The sequence below is a fragment of the Chiroxiphia lanceolata genome, chromosome 3, assembly GCF_009829145.1.
Source record: "Chiroxiphia lanceolata isolate bChiLan1 chromosome 3, bChiLan1.pri, whole genome shotgun sequence".
NCBI classification, from domain to species: Eukaryota; Metazoa; Chordata; class Aves; order Passeriformes; family Pipridae; genus Chiroxiphia; species Chiroxiphia lanceolata.
In genome coordinates this window covers 40,432,837-40,451,439 of record NC_045639.1, presented here as the reverse complement: position 1 = coordinate 40,451,439, position 18,603 = coordinate 40,432,837, and the positions used below count along the sequence as shown (strand labels likewise).

At 39.3% G+C, this 18,603-nt stretch overlaps 2 protein-coding genes across 2 annotated transcripts in view; one reads left to right on the top strand and one right to left on the bottom strand.

Annotated features, from left to right (window-relative positions):
• Window positions 1-7,809: 7,809 nt before the first annotated feature.
• On the top strand, window positions 7,810-9,787 carry LOC116784399 (cytochrome c oxidase assembly factor 6 homolog). Its single transcript, XM_032682977.1, has 3 exons — window positions 7,810-7,904; window positions 8,079-8,235; window positions 9,409-9,787. Exons 2-3 carry the CDS (start codon window positions 8,092-8,094, stop codon window positions 9,502-9,504), a joined length of 240 nt encoding a protein of 79 aa, XP_032538868.1. The 5' UTR covers window positions 7,810-7,904; window positions 8,079-8,091; the 3' UTR covers window positions 9,505-9,787.
• A 648-nt stretch (window positions 9,788-10,435) lies between these two features.
• The window catches only part of TARBP1 (TAR (HIV-1) RNA binding protein 1), a 32,621-nt gene continuing 24,453 nt past the window's right edge, over window positions 10,436-18,603 (bottom strand). Inside the window, 8 exon segments of the mRNA XM_032682976.1 lie at window positions 10,436-10,815; window positions 12,070-12,206; window positions 13,296-13,420; window positions 14,353-14,544; window positions 14,749-14,920; window positions 16,220-16,301; window positions 16,826-17,022; window positions 17,600-17,686. Coding sequence (XP_032538867.1) covers window positions 10,650-10,815; window positions 12,070-12,206; window positions 13,296-13,420; window positions 14,353-14,544; window positions 14,749-14,920; window positions 16,220-16,301; window positions 16,826-17,022; window positions 17,600-17,686 — 1,158 coding nt within the window. The 3' untranslated portion in view covers window positions 10,436-10,649.

Here is an 18,603-nt window from a genome sequence, read left to right as displayed (position 1 = left end):
TCCTGAGAACAGGCTAAATACATGCAAGGACCAGGATTTCAAACAGCACTTTATTACTATCTCTCCTGAGTGGGAGCTCACTAGAACCAACTAGATTTTCCATGTCAAGCAATTTTAAACTGCACATAGACAAATTAATCAGATGAAGTGACCTATATCTCTTCAGGCAACACCTTGCCCTAAGCATAAACACCTGGTCTGATGATAAGTCACTGTGTAGCAAAACCTTCCAGGCACTGAAGCCCAGGATGTGACTAGGAGAACATCAGGAAAGCAGCATGTCCATATGGTATGTGTGTGCATCTCTAAGTGCCAAAGCACCACAGGTCTGAAGCTGAGGAATGAAAGAAACTGGATTTGTTGGCGCTCATCAGAAGGACAAGCCAGAGAGCAAACCCTTCTGCAAAGGCATCAGATGTAACTGGGTTGCCCATCAGGTGAAGGGAAGATTGAATGCTTCTGATCTCAGAATGCTGAAGGACTCTCAGGACAAATTCAGTGCCTTGGAGACGACGGCTGAGTTGTAGCAGGCTCTCCTGCTTGCCCTCTTAGGCCAAAAGCACTGGATGCAATCTCTGCAGCACCCTGGGAGTTGGAGATCCTGCTGGCCTGTGTGGACCCCACACTGCTCTCTGCAGCAGAGAGCAATACAAGACTGGAACCAGCACTTTTAGCCCACCCGTAGCCACCTCGAACCTCCTACTGGGGCAGAACTGCAGGTCCCTGCCCGGTGTCTTTGAAGCTGATCTCCTGCATTGCCAGTGTGTGGCTCCTGCCCTCACAGAGCACCAGTGTGCACCCTTGTTTAAAGGCTGACCTGGACTGGCAACTTTCCACCCCAGCTTAGCTCTTGAAGTGTCTTTAGCTCCTCCAGCAAAGGGGAAAAGTAGTAATAATCCAGTGGGCTTGTTAAAAGAGCAAGTTGGAAAAAAAATCTCAGGAAAGTAAACAGCATCACCAGACCTCATTGCAGCTGCCAGCTTTCACTGCTGCACAATACAGCAGTGAGGAATTCGAAGCAGGCACAGAAGTTCTCCTCCTCCCTGCTGTGTCTCTTTCCTTGGTCTTTTGTCTATGGTTCTCTCCTGCTGCTACTTACATCATAATTTTTATTGCAGCTCTTCACAGTGGCTGCATGAGCCTCTCATCAGCCCATGGGGCAGAGATGGGCTCATTTGAAAAAGTTTCTCCTGTTCTTCTGTCTAGAATGGCTGTATTCATATCAGTAGTCTTCAGAAAATATCCATGAAAGGCAGAAATCCAACCACAATAATCAACAGATAAACAGAAGACACTGAAACCAATATGTAGCTTAACTGTTTTGAGAGCTAATTGGTAGACACTAGCAGGACCTGTAGATCACCATGTTCTGGGGATGAATTAATGTCTCCTGTGAGCTCAGGGACAAGTCACTCATATCCAGCTCTCCAGAGTTCTCCGTAACAAAGCTAGTGCAATATCGAGTTAGTCAGAGTTAATAGAGACATTATCTTCACCCTATAGAGAAGGCAACATCACCAGGGTGACACCATTTCTGGTCAAAAGCCTGTCTGCTACTGTGCCTGCGGGCCTGAAAACCCACTGAAAAGCAAAGGTTTCCCTGTGCAGTGAACACAAAATTCTGAATGGATTTCCATAGCTCTGGATCATATCATCAGTAAACTCACAAATCTGCACAACTGGAACGTATGGAACTGAAAAGGATGTCATAGGTCTCCAGCCCTTCAGAAACCTTAGGAATAGCACCAGCCACCTTGTCTTGGCTATGTGGACTCAGACAGCAGGCTTGGACTGGGTGTTTCTTCAAGGAATGGGGAAAGAATAGAAGGCAGAAACAATGTAGCTGGTGTGAAGCAAGAGCACAAGAAAGCTGATGATGGGATCAAGAAATAAATACCTTTTAGAAAACACTTTCCAGGGGAAGATACCCATCTGTCCCTTCCAATAACTTGAGTTTGTGCACATGCTGTAAAGTCATAAACTACAGAGAGTTTGCCTTCATGTCCCTGGTTTGTACTGCAGAAAGGATGGAGTCTTTCAAGGCCTGAACTACCCCTTGGCAAAGGCCAAGGCTGAGAATCTTCTTTCACAATCCAGTCCTCATGCAAGCTGTCTTTGCAGGAACTGCCTGCAGTAATGGATTTTGAGGGATGAGTTTAATTACCTCATCATTATTAAAAGAGAAGCAACTAGATTTTCTTCTTTAGCTGGTTCTAGGGCATTTCCATAATAGCCTGCACCTTGTCTAGAAGTCCTGAACATTAGAAAGGGAAATAAGGAAAAAAAGAGCTGAAAGATCTTATGAAAATGAAAAGGAAGTCAAATGAACAGATGCCCATCAGCAGCCTAAAAAACTTCTAAGAGGAAATCTCTTTCCTAAGGACAGGATCAGTAGCTCAAACTAATGTTTCTGAAAATAATAAACCTCATAATTTTATTTTTCTACCTGAAACCCTACTAGAGGGATCTTTATATTTGCACAAGATCATTTTAAAGAAGGTGGCAATCAGTATGTCTCCCTGCACATTACAGATAAACTAGGATACAACCAACTTCTTGATAGAGAAGAGTAGAACTTATAAGCAGAGTTATAGTTCTGGAAAAGACTTAAACAAGGGAGGTTGTGGAGCTCATAAGAGCAGTGTATTTAAGAACCTGTTATATGCAATTTCTCTGCAATGATCTAGAGACATTTCTTTAATCCTGCTGCTGAACTAGATGATCTTTCAGAAGAGAACTCAATGAGTTTTCCAGATCCTCATTCCCAGGTTTCCCTCCAGTTCTAGATTCAGTCCACATAACATCTCAGCGTAGCCATCAGTGCATTGATTAGGAACAACAGCAACCAACCTGCAGAGCATCTTTCACCCAAATGAAGAGAACTAAATTAGATGTGCTTTAACAGAGCATATATATACACCATAAATTGAGAATTTTTCTGATGAGTGACAACAGTAAACTTAGAGCCCCTCACCATGTATCTTAGACTTTTTTACCATGTCCTTTACCTCATGTCTATTAATGTTGAATGCCACCAGCTATTTTGCTTCTTGGCTACATGACAGTGACAGATCCTTTCTCAGTGGTGACTCTTCACTCTCTTGAAACAGTAAAAAAGTATGATCAGTAAATGGGTTTTTTTGACCAGTCTTTAGATTGCACAGCTCCTTTGGTAATCTCTCTCCTTTTGAACAGCAATAATTTATTCCTGCTGTTTCCTGCCTCACTAACCAGTTATTAATCCACAAGAAAACCTCTTGTCATCCACAGTAGCTTCATTTATTTGGTAAAAAGCATCATTAGAAAATCTAAGTGCACTGCTTCCTATTCTCTCTCAAAAAAAGGGCCAAGACAAGTCTGCAGTAAGCCATCCATCCTTTAGACTACTTTTAACATGAAAGGACAAGATTACTGAAAGACTGAGACTTTTCCTTTGCTTAGGGAGAGCTGCCTTGGCTAACTTCCACAGAATATTTACAACAAACTCCAAGTTCTGCACATACCCCAACTGACCCAGACACTTAAAAGATCCTTACAGGATTTTTTTAAGAATCCTATAACCAAGATTAAAACCTGGACTCCAGTGAGGTCAGTATTCCCACCATCACCTGTTTTCCCAAAATGCTCTGTTTTCTGTTTTCTTCCTTCCTAGCAATTGAGCAAAAATGGAACTCTGTCATGAAAAACAAGTGCCTATTATTAATGTAAATTACTTCACCTTAAAAGAATCCTAAAACTCCAGTTGTTGAGCTTTTTCGTCATCGTGATCACAACTCCTCTAGGCAGTCTAGTGATTTTCAGACTGCACTCCACACAGTACTCCACTGATGTCCATGAGAAGTCAAAAAAAACAAGCAAGCCTTTGCTCAGCAGGCTTCAAATCACTAAGCAGTCTGGAGAAGGTGAAAATCACCATTCTGTCTATTCTTTCTCCTCTGTCTCCATACCAGCCTGCACAGATGGCTTACCTCCTAGTCAAATCCCCTCCTGCACTACCTGATGATTGCACACATGCAACCCACTTTTGTGACACACACAAAGCTACCACAGAAAGCTGGAGTAGTCTCTTCCTCTGTCCCTCCCCCAGTGTCCCAAGGCAAGTACTTCATCCTCTATGTTCATGTCACACTGGCACTCCCTAGTGTGGGGATACTCGTCACAACACCCAGCAAAGTAAGCATTTTGAAGAAATCAAGCTAAAAGCCCCTGCACACATTTAGTTAAAATTAAAAAAAAAAACCAACAAAAAAACCCACCAAAAACAAACAAACAAACAAACAAACAAAACCCACAAAACAAAACAAAACAAAAAACCCCACCAAAATCACATGAATATTCACATTTTCTTAAGGATTTAGAAAATTTATTTGCTAAGACCACCAAACAAAAGCTACCATTTTCTTTCTAATTGTACACTTCTCCTTCTTTATTCATACATACACCTAAATTTTTGCTACCCCATCTGAAGTTTCAGCATGTTATTGTTAAAAAGAAATTCACAAAAGTAAAACTCAGAATGAAGTTTTTATGAAATAATGAAGAGAAGTGCTTTGCATAAGGCCATACAAAGTACAGTATACACTTCTTAAATGTTTTCAATCTAAAGATGATTATTGTGTGCACTTTATGGGGCTTCTTTGCTTAATTTACTCCCTTTTTAATAATAAAACTAGGCACAATTAATCACTGTGGTGATTTTGCTTTTTTAAAATTATTTTTTTTCACCAAGCATAACAACACTGTAATGCCAAAGGAGTCAGAGTTATATCCTTAATGGACATTTGAGAAGGAAAGGAGGAAGGAGAAAGAGGGGAAGAGGGAAAGAATCTTAACATATCGTTCTCTTGAACTACATATTTTAAAAATTTTGTTTAAAAAAAACCCTTGGTGTTCCGTAACAGAAGAAAATGTCCCACACTACCTTAGGTAAGTCTTTGTTATTATTTGCAGCAAAATAAATAGTTCTACACAAGGCTATATTGCTTAAAGAACTCATTTTAAAATTCAGTTCCTTGAACATCTAGTATGGACTATTAGACTATTTCAATAAAAGAAAAACAAATCAGCTGAGCTCCTGGTATAAGCACAAAGCTGAACATAGCTACAGTACACCAATGATTGGTAGGGAAACCTGTGCTAACTGCTTCCAAAGTGAAAGGAGAAATCGTCATGGTTGCCAATCAAGAATCTGCTGGGCAAATTTCAATTAAATATGGGGTAAGTAAGAAGTAAGGCTGTAGGTGAGGAGTGATCTGTTAGACATTACTGGAAGGCAAAGCACACACAGTGTCATTTCACAATTAGCAAAGACAGGCACAAAAGAATCTACGAGCTGAACCACTGTATAAATTCCACATGATTCACTTTAAATGCATTTCTGGCAAGAGTTTCAGTGGGAAACAGGCATCTATTTCTTTAACATCTATCTCACTAACTGCTAAATGGAAATATAATTCAAAAGCTTCAACTGTGGCAACTAGCACACCTAACAAATCTGGAATTTTTTCAGCCTCTCTTCTTTCTAGAACATTAGCCTCTGCCTAGTTATGATAAATATCCCATTCATTACTTCCTGGGCTCATTTACCAAAAGTAAAAGACTAAAGATAAATAGTTAGAATTGGCTAATTAACAACCAAAAAACCCCACCTCCTTATGATGGCAGTTTAACCAAATGGAAATAATGCCATTAAAAATGTATTAGACAAATCTGTGTATTTTTCTATTCATACACTTTCTAAAACCAGATCACTAAATTCCCATAATATCCATTACACAGAGTTACTGACAATTGTCTCCAGTGAGTACTTCTCAGGCCACAGGTCATTAAAGAATAAACTATTTATCACAAATATCCCAGATGTGCTATTTGGGCTTTGTGATTAATTATATATAATTATATTATCCCTTCTGTTTTGTGAATGCAGTAACTAAACAACTTTACACGCACCATAAATTTTGAAATCTAAACCACAACTGACATTTCCTACTATTATATTCCATTATCACACGATTCAGTCTTGAGACTTAATATTAATTTTCTTTTCAATATTCATGTCTGTAAAAGCTTGCTTCACAAAATCCTGAGTGCAAAAGGGTCCTGTAATATAAATTTACTTCAATATTAATTCTTTTGAACATAAAAACATAACAGAAAATCTATTTTTGCAGTAACTTCCAATCACCTTAAACCCCTTGTTCTATTAGAAATTAAATGACTGTATCTCTTGCATCTCTTACCTACCATAGTGTAGCAAACAGAACATGGTTAAGCAAATGGCCAGTGAAGAGAGCATGGACAGTGTTATATACCATACAGCTTACAGCAGCAGTCAGATTAACATTTCTCAAAAATAAGTATCCCTTCCAAGAGGTTAGTTAGGAACAAAATTCCCTCCAAATCTGGCTGGTTTACAAGGGAGCTCTGCTCAAGAAGTTCAAATCCCTGGACTGCTCTTAAAATAGCTTTCATATATCAAGAGGAGTGAGCCACCTGCAAGGAGAACCAGGAAAGGATGCCCTCCACCAGCAGCCACTACCATGACCACATGCTGAGGAAGAAATGCAGCTCAAGGGAGGTTGACAGCTACACCCATTCCTCGAATGGGCTGCCTCAAACACCAGACGGAGCATCGGCTATCGGCAAACTACTAGTAAAGCTGCCGGATGGTCATGGACCTGTCAGGAAAAACTCCCTGTAAAGCTGACAGGTGGTCTGAGAGCTGCCAGGGGCTCAGCAACTCCCAGAGTCAGGCCCTTCCCAGCTGCCAAAATATCACCCTTCCCAAAACTGCACAGCATTACTATGGGAACATGCACCATGGCTTTCAAAACTGCTCCACATATCCAGGACGCTGACGTATAAAAGGAAACTACCAATTCTTTGGCTTACAGGCTGCCACAAGGAAATGCCACCAAATCCCAGATGAAATAACGAAACAGAGTTTGCTCTCTGATGCTCTATACCAGCACTGTAGGTTTGGACCTGAGGCTGCTGCTGGGCTGAGGCCACCGGGTGCCCACCTGACCATCCCCAGGCTTCTGCTGTTGTTTTACCATCCCTGACTACAGGTACATTGTTCTTCCACTGGGGTAAAGTAGTTTTTATTATCATCTTGACTCAGCAACTGAGTCCATTCTGAGAAACCTTTCCAGAGTAATTTGTGTAAGAAGCGTACTGAATGAAATCAATGGACCAACTCTCAGGAGAGAATCATCCTGTAAGGTAAACTGCCAAAAATGCGTGATGTGTACGTGCTATCATTATCAGCCTTCCATCCAGTCACTACCTTACTGTTTTGGTATTTAAACTGTAAGAAATTTACAGTGCCGTAAGTGCTCTCAGATTTTTTTTCCTAATTCATTGAATTAGCAAACCTGAAGCGGTTCAGACTGCGTGTCATTACTGTTTACTTGAGTTCCAACTCCTAGGGCTTTATAAACACCAAATGTAAACCGGTCCTGGCCCCAAACATTTTACGCAACGATATTATCCAACTGGCTTTCCTATGTCTCAGAAAGAAAGCAGAGACACTTCATTTCTTTGAACAAATTATCCACTAAGGCACTGCATAGAATTCATTAGAAGAAAAACAGTTGTATATTGTGTGCTAGAGAACAAGAGGCTAATACCGGAAAGAAATTAAGCACAGAAAAGCATCCCAGGAAAGTGATACTTCCAAATATCGTTTGCGACTGAGGGGACGCGGCAGCCCTGTCGGGCCTGGGACAGGAAGGCCACGGTAGACCGCAGAGTGACAGAAACTCCCACCGCCCCACCCCATCGCGGCCGCAGCCGCAGCCCCGCCCGGCAAGGCGGGACACCGGGACACGGGGCCCGCCCTCCCATCGCGCCGGGGGGAAGAGCCGGGACCGCTTCCGGAGCGTGACCTTCGCCGTGGGTGAGTGAGTGTGGGGCGGGCGCGGAGCTTTCCCTCCGCCGGCGGCGGCGGCACCGCTTCCCCCGCTGCCTTGGGGCCGCGGGCGGGGCAGCGCCGGCGCCCCGCCATGGGAGCGGCGAGGCGCGGGGAGGCGCCGGGGGCGAGGCGTGCTGGGACAGCCGCCGTGTGTCGTGTCCAGGTGGGCAGCGAGGATGGCGGCGCCGACGAAGGAGGAGAGGACGGCGTGCTGGGGAGCCCGGGACGAGTTCTGGCAGTGCCTGGACAGCCACGGGGATGACGCCGCCAAGTGCGAGAAGCTGCGCCGGGCCTTCGAGTCGCGCTGCCCGCAGCAGTGGGTGAGCACCGCCTGAAGCTGCCTAAGGCTGGACGAACAGAATGTGTCCTTGCCAGTCTGTAACAGCAGCGACACGCGAGTCACAGCTGCCTTGTTAAGGATGGCAGCTCCAGCTTCGAGGAGTGCAGAGCATGGGCAGCCTTACGCTGTCCCATGGATAAGCCTGCACCCTTGCCGGGCGTAAATTGGTTTGCCTTGTTGGGAAATGAAAGCTCCTGAATGGACCACGGACTGGCCTGGGAACTGTGAGAAGCAGTATATAGTACTAAGGGAAAGGAAAATAAGATCTCAAATTTTCAGATAAATACACAGCTATACAAACTTCATTGTTTAATTAGGAAAAAAACGTTTTGAAAGATACTTGAAAGCTTGTAGAAGTGCCCATAAATTACTATTACTAAAGAAGAGAGGCCAGTATGGAAGGGAGCTGACATGCAGGGCCTACAGTTGTGTGGCATCTTGAGACTGGCATCTGATACCTTCTTGTGCATAAAAATACCCTTTTTCATGCAGCGTAACATCACAGTAAGCCACCTGCCTACATGTAACTCACTCACGTGCTTTTTAGTTTCTTTTGCTCAAGTTATAACCCTTTTTTAATAGGCCTTGCCCTTTTGTAACAATAGCATCTGAGGGGCTGAACAGTTCCCATTGCAGCTAGTAGACTGCAGTCAGTTAAAACCAAGTACCTTCACAGTTGCTGCACTGACCTGTACTTCAAACACTGCACTTCTGCTGTACGTCATCTCTGGTGATGGCAGTCTCATCAGCAGTGCTTTGCACCATGCACATCAGTGGCTGTAGGCAATGAATTCAGAGATTACGTGGTCTGCGATGCCACAGAGAAGCTGCTGGACTTACCTTTGCATCACAAATAATCTTTGTTGATAGCAGTGAAAGGAGCAAAGCAAGAGGCTGCTTTTACTAGATCATGAAGTAACAGGATCGTGAACTTCAGGAAAATGAAGTTCACTTCCAAAAGGGTCCAAAAGCCCCCACAAACCAAAAACCAAATATGCCATTCTTTAGTCTTTTATTTCAACAGAGGAAGAAACTCCTAATTAGTGTAGTAAAATCCTCAAGTTCACTGATAATTCGATAGTCGTCTTGTGATACATAAAACCCCTTCCTCTGCTAGTTTCTTCTGATGAACATCTTTTCTCTTTTTAAACAGGTTAAACATTTTGACAAAAGAAGAGACTTCTTAAAATATAAAAAAAAGCTTGAAACAGAAGGGTATATTCCTCCAGAAGCTGCTGGAAAGTCTTAGGTACTCTGCTTTCATAATAAATCAAGTAACTATAGAAAGAAGAAGCAAGAGAAAGCAACAGGAGCTGCCTGAGTGCAAGACTGTCTCCCTGAAATGCAGACTGCTGTTCTTGTTGCCAGGTCTCACATGTCTGCTGAAAGATGGTTGTGTACAGCTTATGGTGCAGGGTTGTTCACAAATCTAAGGGTCTGAATGTATAATTATTAAAATTCTTTCACACAAATAATTGTTTAATACTGCAATGTATATATTCTAAGGAGAAAATAAAATTCTTTTTCAGTAAGTGAGCCAAGTTTTCCTTAAAAAAAAAGTTCAACTTTCATGTCTTGTCAAAAGGAGGTGGTGGTATAATGCAGTTTGTATTTGTCATTTACCAAGTATTTCAAACTATTTTAAAATACAGTTTAAGTCAGACATTGGTTTATATAACAGTGGTCATCAGAAGACCTAATGCATCCTGTGCATATGATATGTAATCTACCTATTTTGAGTATGCTTACTTTTTATAAGCAATAGGAATTTTTACATTAGTGATAAGTTTTCAATCAGTATCTCTGCTAGAAGTATTTCAGTTTATTTATCATGATTCTCATATTATGGTCTTTTGTATAATTTGATTACCTTACTGATGCAGTTCCATTTAAAGATACAGAGAGTTTACAGCAGGATTAATAAACTTGACTGTGGAAGGCATTTAAACAAGGGGCACCATTTAATGTAATTATGTAAGTGAAGTTACCTTCCAAAAATTATATAATCTAGTAGATCTAGATGCTGGAATCATTAATACTTTGGCTAAAGGCACCACTTCAATTGAAAGCATAGTCACCATAACTGAAGTAACTGCAGTAAAAATGCTGTGGTTTTGAGTGTGGGATTGTTCACAGTACTGCACTGATGTTCTAACAGTAGAGAAAACACACACGCCACATGCAATATAAATAGTATTTATTTCCAATGCAACAATTTAAGGAGGTAAAGTATTAAGGCATTTAAAAGTCACCCTGAACACTACAGAAAACAAAACATGCAAAAGTTAAGAATCCTCATTCACCCTGAGTTTGTATCTCATCTATTCAGAATTTCATGTTGTAGCACCATAGGAAGCCACCTAGCTGTACTATAAGGCACGAGACTCTTGGCAGTTATTTTTGTTGTTTTTGCTTGATCACTTGTTGCCTTGTGTACTCCCAGATCAGCAGAGCTCCGCTTACGTGAACATTGAGTGATCGAATAATACCCTGCTGAGGAATTTCCACACAGACATCCAGGTGGTGAATCAGGTTTGCCGGGATTCCTTCATGTTCGTTTCTAGTAAAGAAGAAACAGTAACTTGTATCTGAGAAAGGACAAGCGTTCCAGAAAGCAGAAAATACAAATGTCACAGCAGCATCCAAATACCCTTTGACAAATATGGTGCATCTACCTACAAGTGTAACTGATGACAACAAATGATTTTTTTAAAAGCATTACAAGTACAGAGAAAACATGGGGAGGCCTGACTAAGCTTTGATGTAGGAAAACTGGTGGTGCACTCAATTTTCAGTTCACTGGTCCAGCAATAGCTGAACACCCAACATAAAGACTCTCTGCTTTTATTTTTAAACTCCATATACAGCAAAATTATCAGCTATAGATGAAATGACCAGGGCATGAAGCTGCTGGCACAGCAGGCAAGCTCACCTGCTCACTTTACATTTGGCATAAAGGAATGTCAAAAACTCATTTGAAGCCTTGAACTGGAAGTTTTACCTTTTCAGAACTGAGCACATCAGAAGGTACCAGAGGTTACCAGTAATTAAAACTACGTTGTTAATTAAAAGAGAACAAAGTGACTATGAGAACTACATTTTGAAGACAAGCTACACATAAAAAAGTTGGAAAAAAGGTATTTCTGCTCACACTGTCCTAAAAGGAATAGGCAGGCCCTTCCTCCTGGTCTCACTCAGAAGCCCTGCAATGCCAGTAGCTTTCTGACTTGTAGGTGCTTTACTGTGGATCTCTTTAAGTAGCCTCCCACCTTGTATCACATCTGAGGTTTGTCTGCTTATAGACACCGTTTCCTTGTTGTCCCATCCTCTGCTTGTACTGCAAAAACTTCATCTTGTGCTCAATCCTTAACTTTTAAAGCATCTCCCGGCTATGCACACTCGCCCTCTGCTCCAGCCCTCCTCACCAAGTTAAGCAGAGCAAACAGGCTTAACTCCTTCTTGCTGAGCTCACCACAGCCTACACATACAGGGCCCCATATAACTAAACTGAACAGACGATATCTCTGTCACACCTGGAAAAATACAATCCATGCTGTTGCTACCTTCACCCATAATAAAAAGGAGTTACAGTGTATGGACAGGTTATTAAGTATGAGGAGAAGGATCATTCAGGAGTAGCTATCAATACCTCCTACTCCTTAGCACATAAAGCCAAGCTGTACTCTTTCCATAATCACTTCCCATTCTAAAATCACCTTTACCAGTGTCACTTGGTTTTCATATGACCAAACTCTGACTAGAAGAAGAGGTGGACTGCAAGAGGTAGATTTACAAAAAAAACATGTGTTCTTACCCCAGCAATAATAGTGACTTCTCTGGGAAGCAATATTCTGTAAGATCAAAACTTTTAGCTGTCTGCTCCACACCAATAATAGTGTAGCCTTCTGTTTTCTTCTGCTGTAAATAATCAACAAGCTGACATGGTTTCACCTACCCATTAAAAGTAGAGAGAAATACAAAAATATTTAAATAACACCTTTGGTAAACTTCTGAAGTTACTGTAAAAAACAATTTACTTGGACAGTTTTTAAGATCATTGACTTTTATCCCCGAAGACTCTGTCCGTATACACAGCTCAACATTTTATAAGCTCTTCAGCAATAACACAAAAGGTTAGTAATGCCACAAAAATGTACCCCACCAATACAATGAAGAAAGGCTTTTCTAGGCTTCTGACAGCTACAAGCCTTGTATCTGAATGTAAAAGAATCACTCTGGCACAGAGACAGTTGTTATTTAACTGGAAATTCCTTCCCAGTATAACAGAACAGCCAATACTGAAACTGAGTTGCCTTATATGCCTGAACTGCAACTTGGGATAGCTCAAAGTGAAGAATTTCTTAGTTATCTAAATCCTACTCTCTAAACTGCTTATTTGTATTAAAATGCCAATTTCTTCATGCAACAGCAGCTCTACCATGAGTACACTTCTGTACAGAGATCAGGCACGAAAACGTATCCATCAGCACTCTGTTTCAGGCAAAACACGCTACAGATATCTTGTTCTGAAAATAAACACCCTGGGGGAAAAAAAAAAAAATCAAAAATTTCCACTGAGTGTTTCAGATGACCTAGAGCTGACCTGGAAAAACTGATAACTAGATAATAGTTCTAAAAGCTGGCACAAGTTAACTTCAGGCAAACTCAGAAAATCACAATGAAGTTACCAGAAGCAATGGACGAAGCAAAATAAATAAACTGTTGTTCAACTTTTATAAATAAACGTTAAATTCCAACACACCACTATAAAACAGAATAAGATGTAACAATGACAGCTCACATAATCAGTTTTCCACAGCAATAAGAAACTGAAAGTATTTTTAAAATTCTTTTTTTTTTATGAGGTTGACCCACAGCTTATACCAAAACATGCAAGATTAAGTGTCAGAGATAACAATGGGTGTTATATATAAATAAAAAGTTCATTTTTTTCAAGATAAAATGTAAGACTCTGCACTATGCATCTGACAACTGAAGGTGCTCAGTACACTTTTTAACGATTAAAATGTTTCCATTCACCTCAACAAGGGGGAGCCATTGCTCTGCAGAAACACTAAGATGCTGGAACTGCTTATCTTGTATATAATGAAGACTGCCGACAACTAATGCAGATGCTCCAAATATTTCACTTGTACGACATAAACCTACAAAACCAAGACATAAAGTAATTTTTGTGTAGAAAATAAACACCAAGCCATAATGCTTTAGTAAGTGAAAATGACAAAGAATGCAAAAGTGCAATGTTACTTTAGTCATCTTTTCTTATCAGTTTCAGGTCTATTCCAAGCCACGCCTTGTTCCATATAAAAAAACAGAAAAAAAAATGTTTTGTAACTTAGCAGAAAGATAAAAATTAGAAAAGCACTATGTCTGACAACATGCTTTTACAATACTAATTACACAAAAAAAGGGGCTAGTGTCTAAGCCTTAGCAAGGATGGATGGTTAGACATATACACACAAGCTTAAGCTTTAAATCCAGTATTTGCTAAATGAAAGGCTTGAGAGGATGACACATGACAGCGCTACAATGCAGACAGCACCAGCTTGTGGGCTTACTTTTCATGAACAGCCCTAGTGCAGTTATTTAAACTAACAACATCAAAGACAATGGCAGTAAAGTAGATGCAGGATTTATTATATCACAACTGACATGACATCATGAAGGAGTTCTTAATCAGGAAAGAGGACTTTAATGACCAACAGTCATGAGAATCTAGCAGGTCTACAAGATTTGTTTTACTTGTTAAAGAAAAACATATCTCCTTTAAGCATAGTTGAAAAACTCAACTGTAACAAAGAATATAAATTCAGTAAGAAACTGAGCATGATTTACAGCAAAGTTCCACTTAATTAATGCATGTTATGTGTAGATACTTTTTTTTGCCTTAAAATGTAACTATAGAAGACCCCTAGTCTGAAGAAGGTAGTATTTCTTTTTTCAGGATAATGATCTATTTTTCTGAGCAGTACTTAAAAAATTTTCTAATTAACAACATAAAATGAAATTAATTTCTATTATCTAAGTGGGCTCTAAGGTCTAAAATAAAAGTTTAAAAATGTGAAGTCAACCTTACCTCCTAAATTGGTAGGTTTATCAATAAGTGAAGCCACCACGATCAATCTGCTGTTTGATTTACCGAGTTTAGCAGCACGATCCTGAAATGCCATTTCCAAGTCTAAAGTAGGAGTACTGTTTTTCCAGGGTATAATCTTTTTCTGAACATCAGTCCATTCTGTCTGGCTATCTGTTTCAGCTGAATGTGAACCTATAAAAAAAAAAGTTGTTGCATTCATATGGATATGCAAGCAGTAGTAAAACTAGTGCTTCAGTAAAGAAGATAACTTATGTGAAGATAAATCTAAATACTGTAGAAAGTAGATGACTCTCAAAACCAGATCAGATTGATTACAGATACACACAGCTACTACATACAAACAATTAAATTTAATATAGATTAGCTATATTTTACCCATGTCTTGCTGAGACCAGTCGCTTGGTTTCAGATCACGAAGTTTCGTTCGAGAATGATACCACTGAAATCCTGATGGCAAAGGAATGTCAGTGAATCTGTCAAATTTAGAGAGTGAGATCCATTCATCTTCAGCAAGTTCCGCAAGGCGGGGAAGAGTGTAAAATATTGTCTGCAATGTAACAGTGTTATTAGCAGAGCACCACTAAAGCAAGTAAACCCAGATAATTAATTATTCTCTGGTAGTTTTATTGCACGTCTTTTATCTAGCTTTCTATGTTTTTAATACTTGTTTTTCTTGGTACTTGATACAGCTTGCTAATATATCTCTCAATATTCATAACTTTACATATAGTACTATCCCAAACTTTCATAAATCTAGTCTCATTCTCTCTCTAACTAGACCTTCTCTAAGGATCTAGATTGATTACTGTTCTGCAATTCTAGAATACAAAAGAACTAACACTGCTTCTCAGCACAAAGGTCTTGTGAAAATCTTGTATGTGTAACACTAAGGAATTTTCAAATACTTTCACAAATTTCTAGTAAAGAACGCAGATTGATTTAATGTCAAAAGGAATAAAGTAGAAAGCATTAAAATCTAGTGGTAAAATCCAAGTCAGCACTGACAATACAGCTAACAACAATTTATCAAGGAGAAACAAACACACATCCTGAGGGAAAGACTGAGTAAGACAGTTTAAAACCCAGACTTCTTGTTTATCCCAATGCACCCTTCAAGATGAAGAGGTACCCTGAATACTCTTAAATACTTCACAAATAGTAGCCTTACTTTGGTTTTTTTACCCCTCTTGTTCAGGATTTTCACTTTCCACTATCTAGCATATTTGTGTTCACAAAAACATCAGTTAAAAACAGGAAAAACTCCTTCTCTCAAAGATGGCACTGTTTGTGCCATACCCCTGTTCATATCCATGTTTAGCTTGTATTTTCAGCTTACTTCTTCTATCTCATTTATCTGCAGTATTATTTTTGCCTTCCTTCCTCAGTGTTTACTCCTCTGTCATTTATTTAAGCTATAACAAAAAGAATAGCTGAAAAAGATGCTCTAAAAGTTATATATATGTATCCTGTTCACATCAAGCAACAATTTAGTTAGGCAACCTCAAGTTACTTCTAAGAACAGATGTCTCAAAAATCCTAACTAACTACATGCAATTAAGTAGATGCTCTTCAGCTATTAGAATCACCTTTTCCAGTCACAAAAACCCTATTAACCCCCACAGATGGGCACATGCAACACACATACCTCTTAACTGACCTAGGTTTTTATCACAACAGGAAGAAGAAAATTAAGCTGTAGTCTTAGTCTAAAATCCATCACAATTTAACCAAATAATTTTTCAGAGTTTTAAATGAATAACAGTCGATCATTTCGTCCCACATTAGAAAATACCAAGAAAAATAAAAATACAGTTGTAAAACACAAATAACGTGGTCTCAGACTTGCCTCTAGACTGTAATCCTCAAGTGGATGAAATGTTGCAAAGAAGAAGTGATCTTGAATTCGCTGCCAGTTCCTTCTAGCATTCCTGCAATTGCAAAAAGCAGTGTAAGATACACAAAAAAAGCAAGATAGTGGATTTTTTTCTTTGTTTCAAATTGCCAGATGGGAATAAGACAACCTGGTTTATATACTACATATTGTATGAGAAAGAAAATAATTAACTAAATACTCATTAAAAAAAAACCACAACAGCACTCAGGAAATAACTTTTATTTATGTTTCGAAAAAGGTCCGTAACACATCTCCAAACTGTATTATCAAAAGAAGCAAGTTTGGCAAAAAGAAGCATCCCATCTAGGTCTCTGAAGGAAGCTGGATATTAGCCTATGGTTCAGTGTCAGCTTTTAGCTGTCAGCAAACAAAACAGCAGACTCCTCTCTCTGCTTCTTTCTGTCCCATGTCTTCCCACGCCAATTTCTTTTTAAACAGAGTTAAAAAAACCACATAAAACCCCACAGAAATTATCAAGTGCCATTTTAGAAAATCAGACTTGCTGCAAATGGTTCAGAAAAAGGAAGTTAAGCTGTAAGTCAGAAGAATGTTACTAACCCTGTGCCATGCATGTTTTCCACTTGCTGAAGGCTGGATTCAATAACTGGTGTCAGAGCTTCAAATTCTTCTACATGCAGCATTCTGCACATATCCCAGATTTTTTTAAGGGCAACTAACGCATAAAGTCGAACACTGAAATTATGGTTGAAACACCACTGCAGAACAACTATGAGAGCTTTCTTCAAAGCTGGCCTCTAAGAAAAAAGATAAAGAAATTTCTCCTATTTATGTTAAGTCATAACATACTGTTCAGAAGCAGAAGAGCTATGAGTGGTCAATAAAATGCTTCCTCAAAAAACTGCCTTTTAGTAACAGTACATATATGTGCTTCAAAACATGATCTTAATTTCCTTCCTTTCTTCTCACTAGGACACAGATGTACAGTCTCGCTTGTTTTTTGAAAATGTATTCATTTGTTTTAAAAATTACTACTGTGCATACAAGGAAACCTCTATTTACTTCTGATTAAAAGCAGCAAGGAAAACCCAGGTGCATCCACATGTTTAGTTAAAACTGGAGCAGCTATTCTAGAACATTTCACAAGTAATCAGGCCCTATATATCCAGAATATCTGCCATTTAGCTAATTTTCATAAGTACAATCTTTTACAGAGGTAACAGGAAGAGTTAAGGGTTTTCCATATCAAAGGATACCTTAATATGAAGTAGGTATTAGAAAGGTCTTAAAAATAGACTGCAAAAATGGTTTTCATTTCAGAACTCTGTATACTCTGCAAGTGAATAAACAATGAACATTTCTAGTCAAATTTACCTTCTCTGAGGCATTTTGAAGAATGATGTCAAAGTGGGATAACACCGATAAAAACGTGCAGATGCTTGTTTTAAGCTTTTCTTCATCCTAAAGCAAAAGAGAATGTAACGAGAAATATGCATACATAAGATGTTGTTATACCTTTTAAGTTTTCACAGCATGTTCCATGCATGCAATAATATCAATGCTACTAAAAAATCTGCACGTTCCCACAGCAAAATTTACTAAAATACAAAGTTGATATTATTAAGATTTCATTTTTCATAACACACTATTTGTTTTTTTACTAACACATCAATCAAAATAAAGTACACAGTGGTACAAATGAGCTAAAATTCAACTCAAGTTCACTGTATTCCCCCAGGAATGCGAAAGGTCGTCCTCAGTTCACGGACTCTTGCCTGGGGCTCCTGCTACCTAGAGCTCAACCTGCACTGCAGCTGCACACCGAGCTACCTGCACTAACTGTATTCCCCAACACAAGGATAGCCTCTGAAAATACAATCTGTATTCCTTTTTCATAAATCTACATGTTTTCTGCTTGCTCTGATCGTTTGAATGGGCCCACTGTGATTTAGTACACTTGTTATCAGCATGAGATCACTTTGATCAATAGATTATCATCTACTGAAATGACAGTAATTCCAACTGCCTGAACTCTTGGAAAGAACTCTGAAATAGGAAAAGGTTACATCCCTTACAGCACTTTTCGTCAGTTTAGATGGAATGACAAGGCATCTTTATGCACTTTAAAAAAAAGTATAAATCATAACAGCCCACATCACTAATAAGCAAAGTTGTCTCAGTATTAAAAACCTGTATTAAAAAAGAGAGCACTATTAAAAACCTGCCTGGTTTGGGCAGAAACATACAAATATATACATATACATATATATACACACATATATATATATGCACACACATATATATACAAACACACACACATATACATACAGTTTTCCAATATTTTTAATGTAATCTTAATTCTTGTCCTACTGTCTGGT

What these genes read in the sequence shown, in the direction of transcription:
- LOC116784399 (XM_032682977.1), top strand. Translation starts at nt 8,092, where the DNA reads ATGGCGGCGCCGACGAAGGAGGAGAGGACGGCGTGCTGGGGAGCCCGG. An exon ending in CGCGCTGCCCGCAGCAGTGG is followed by an intron (nt 8,236 to 9,408) that starts GTGAGCACCGCC and finishes CTTTTTAAACAG; the next exon opens with GTTAAACATTTTGACAAAAG.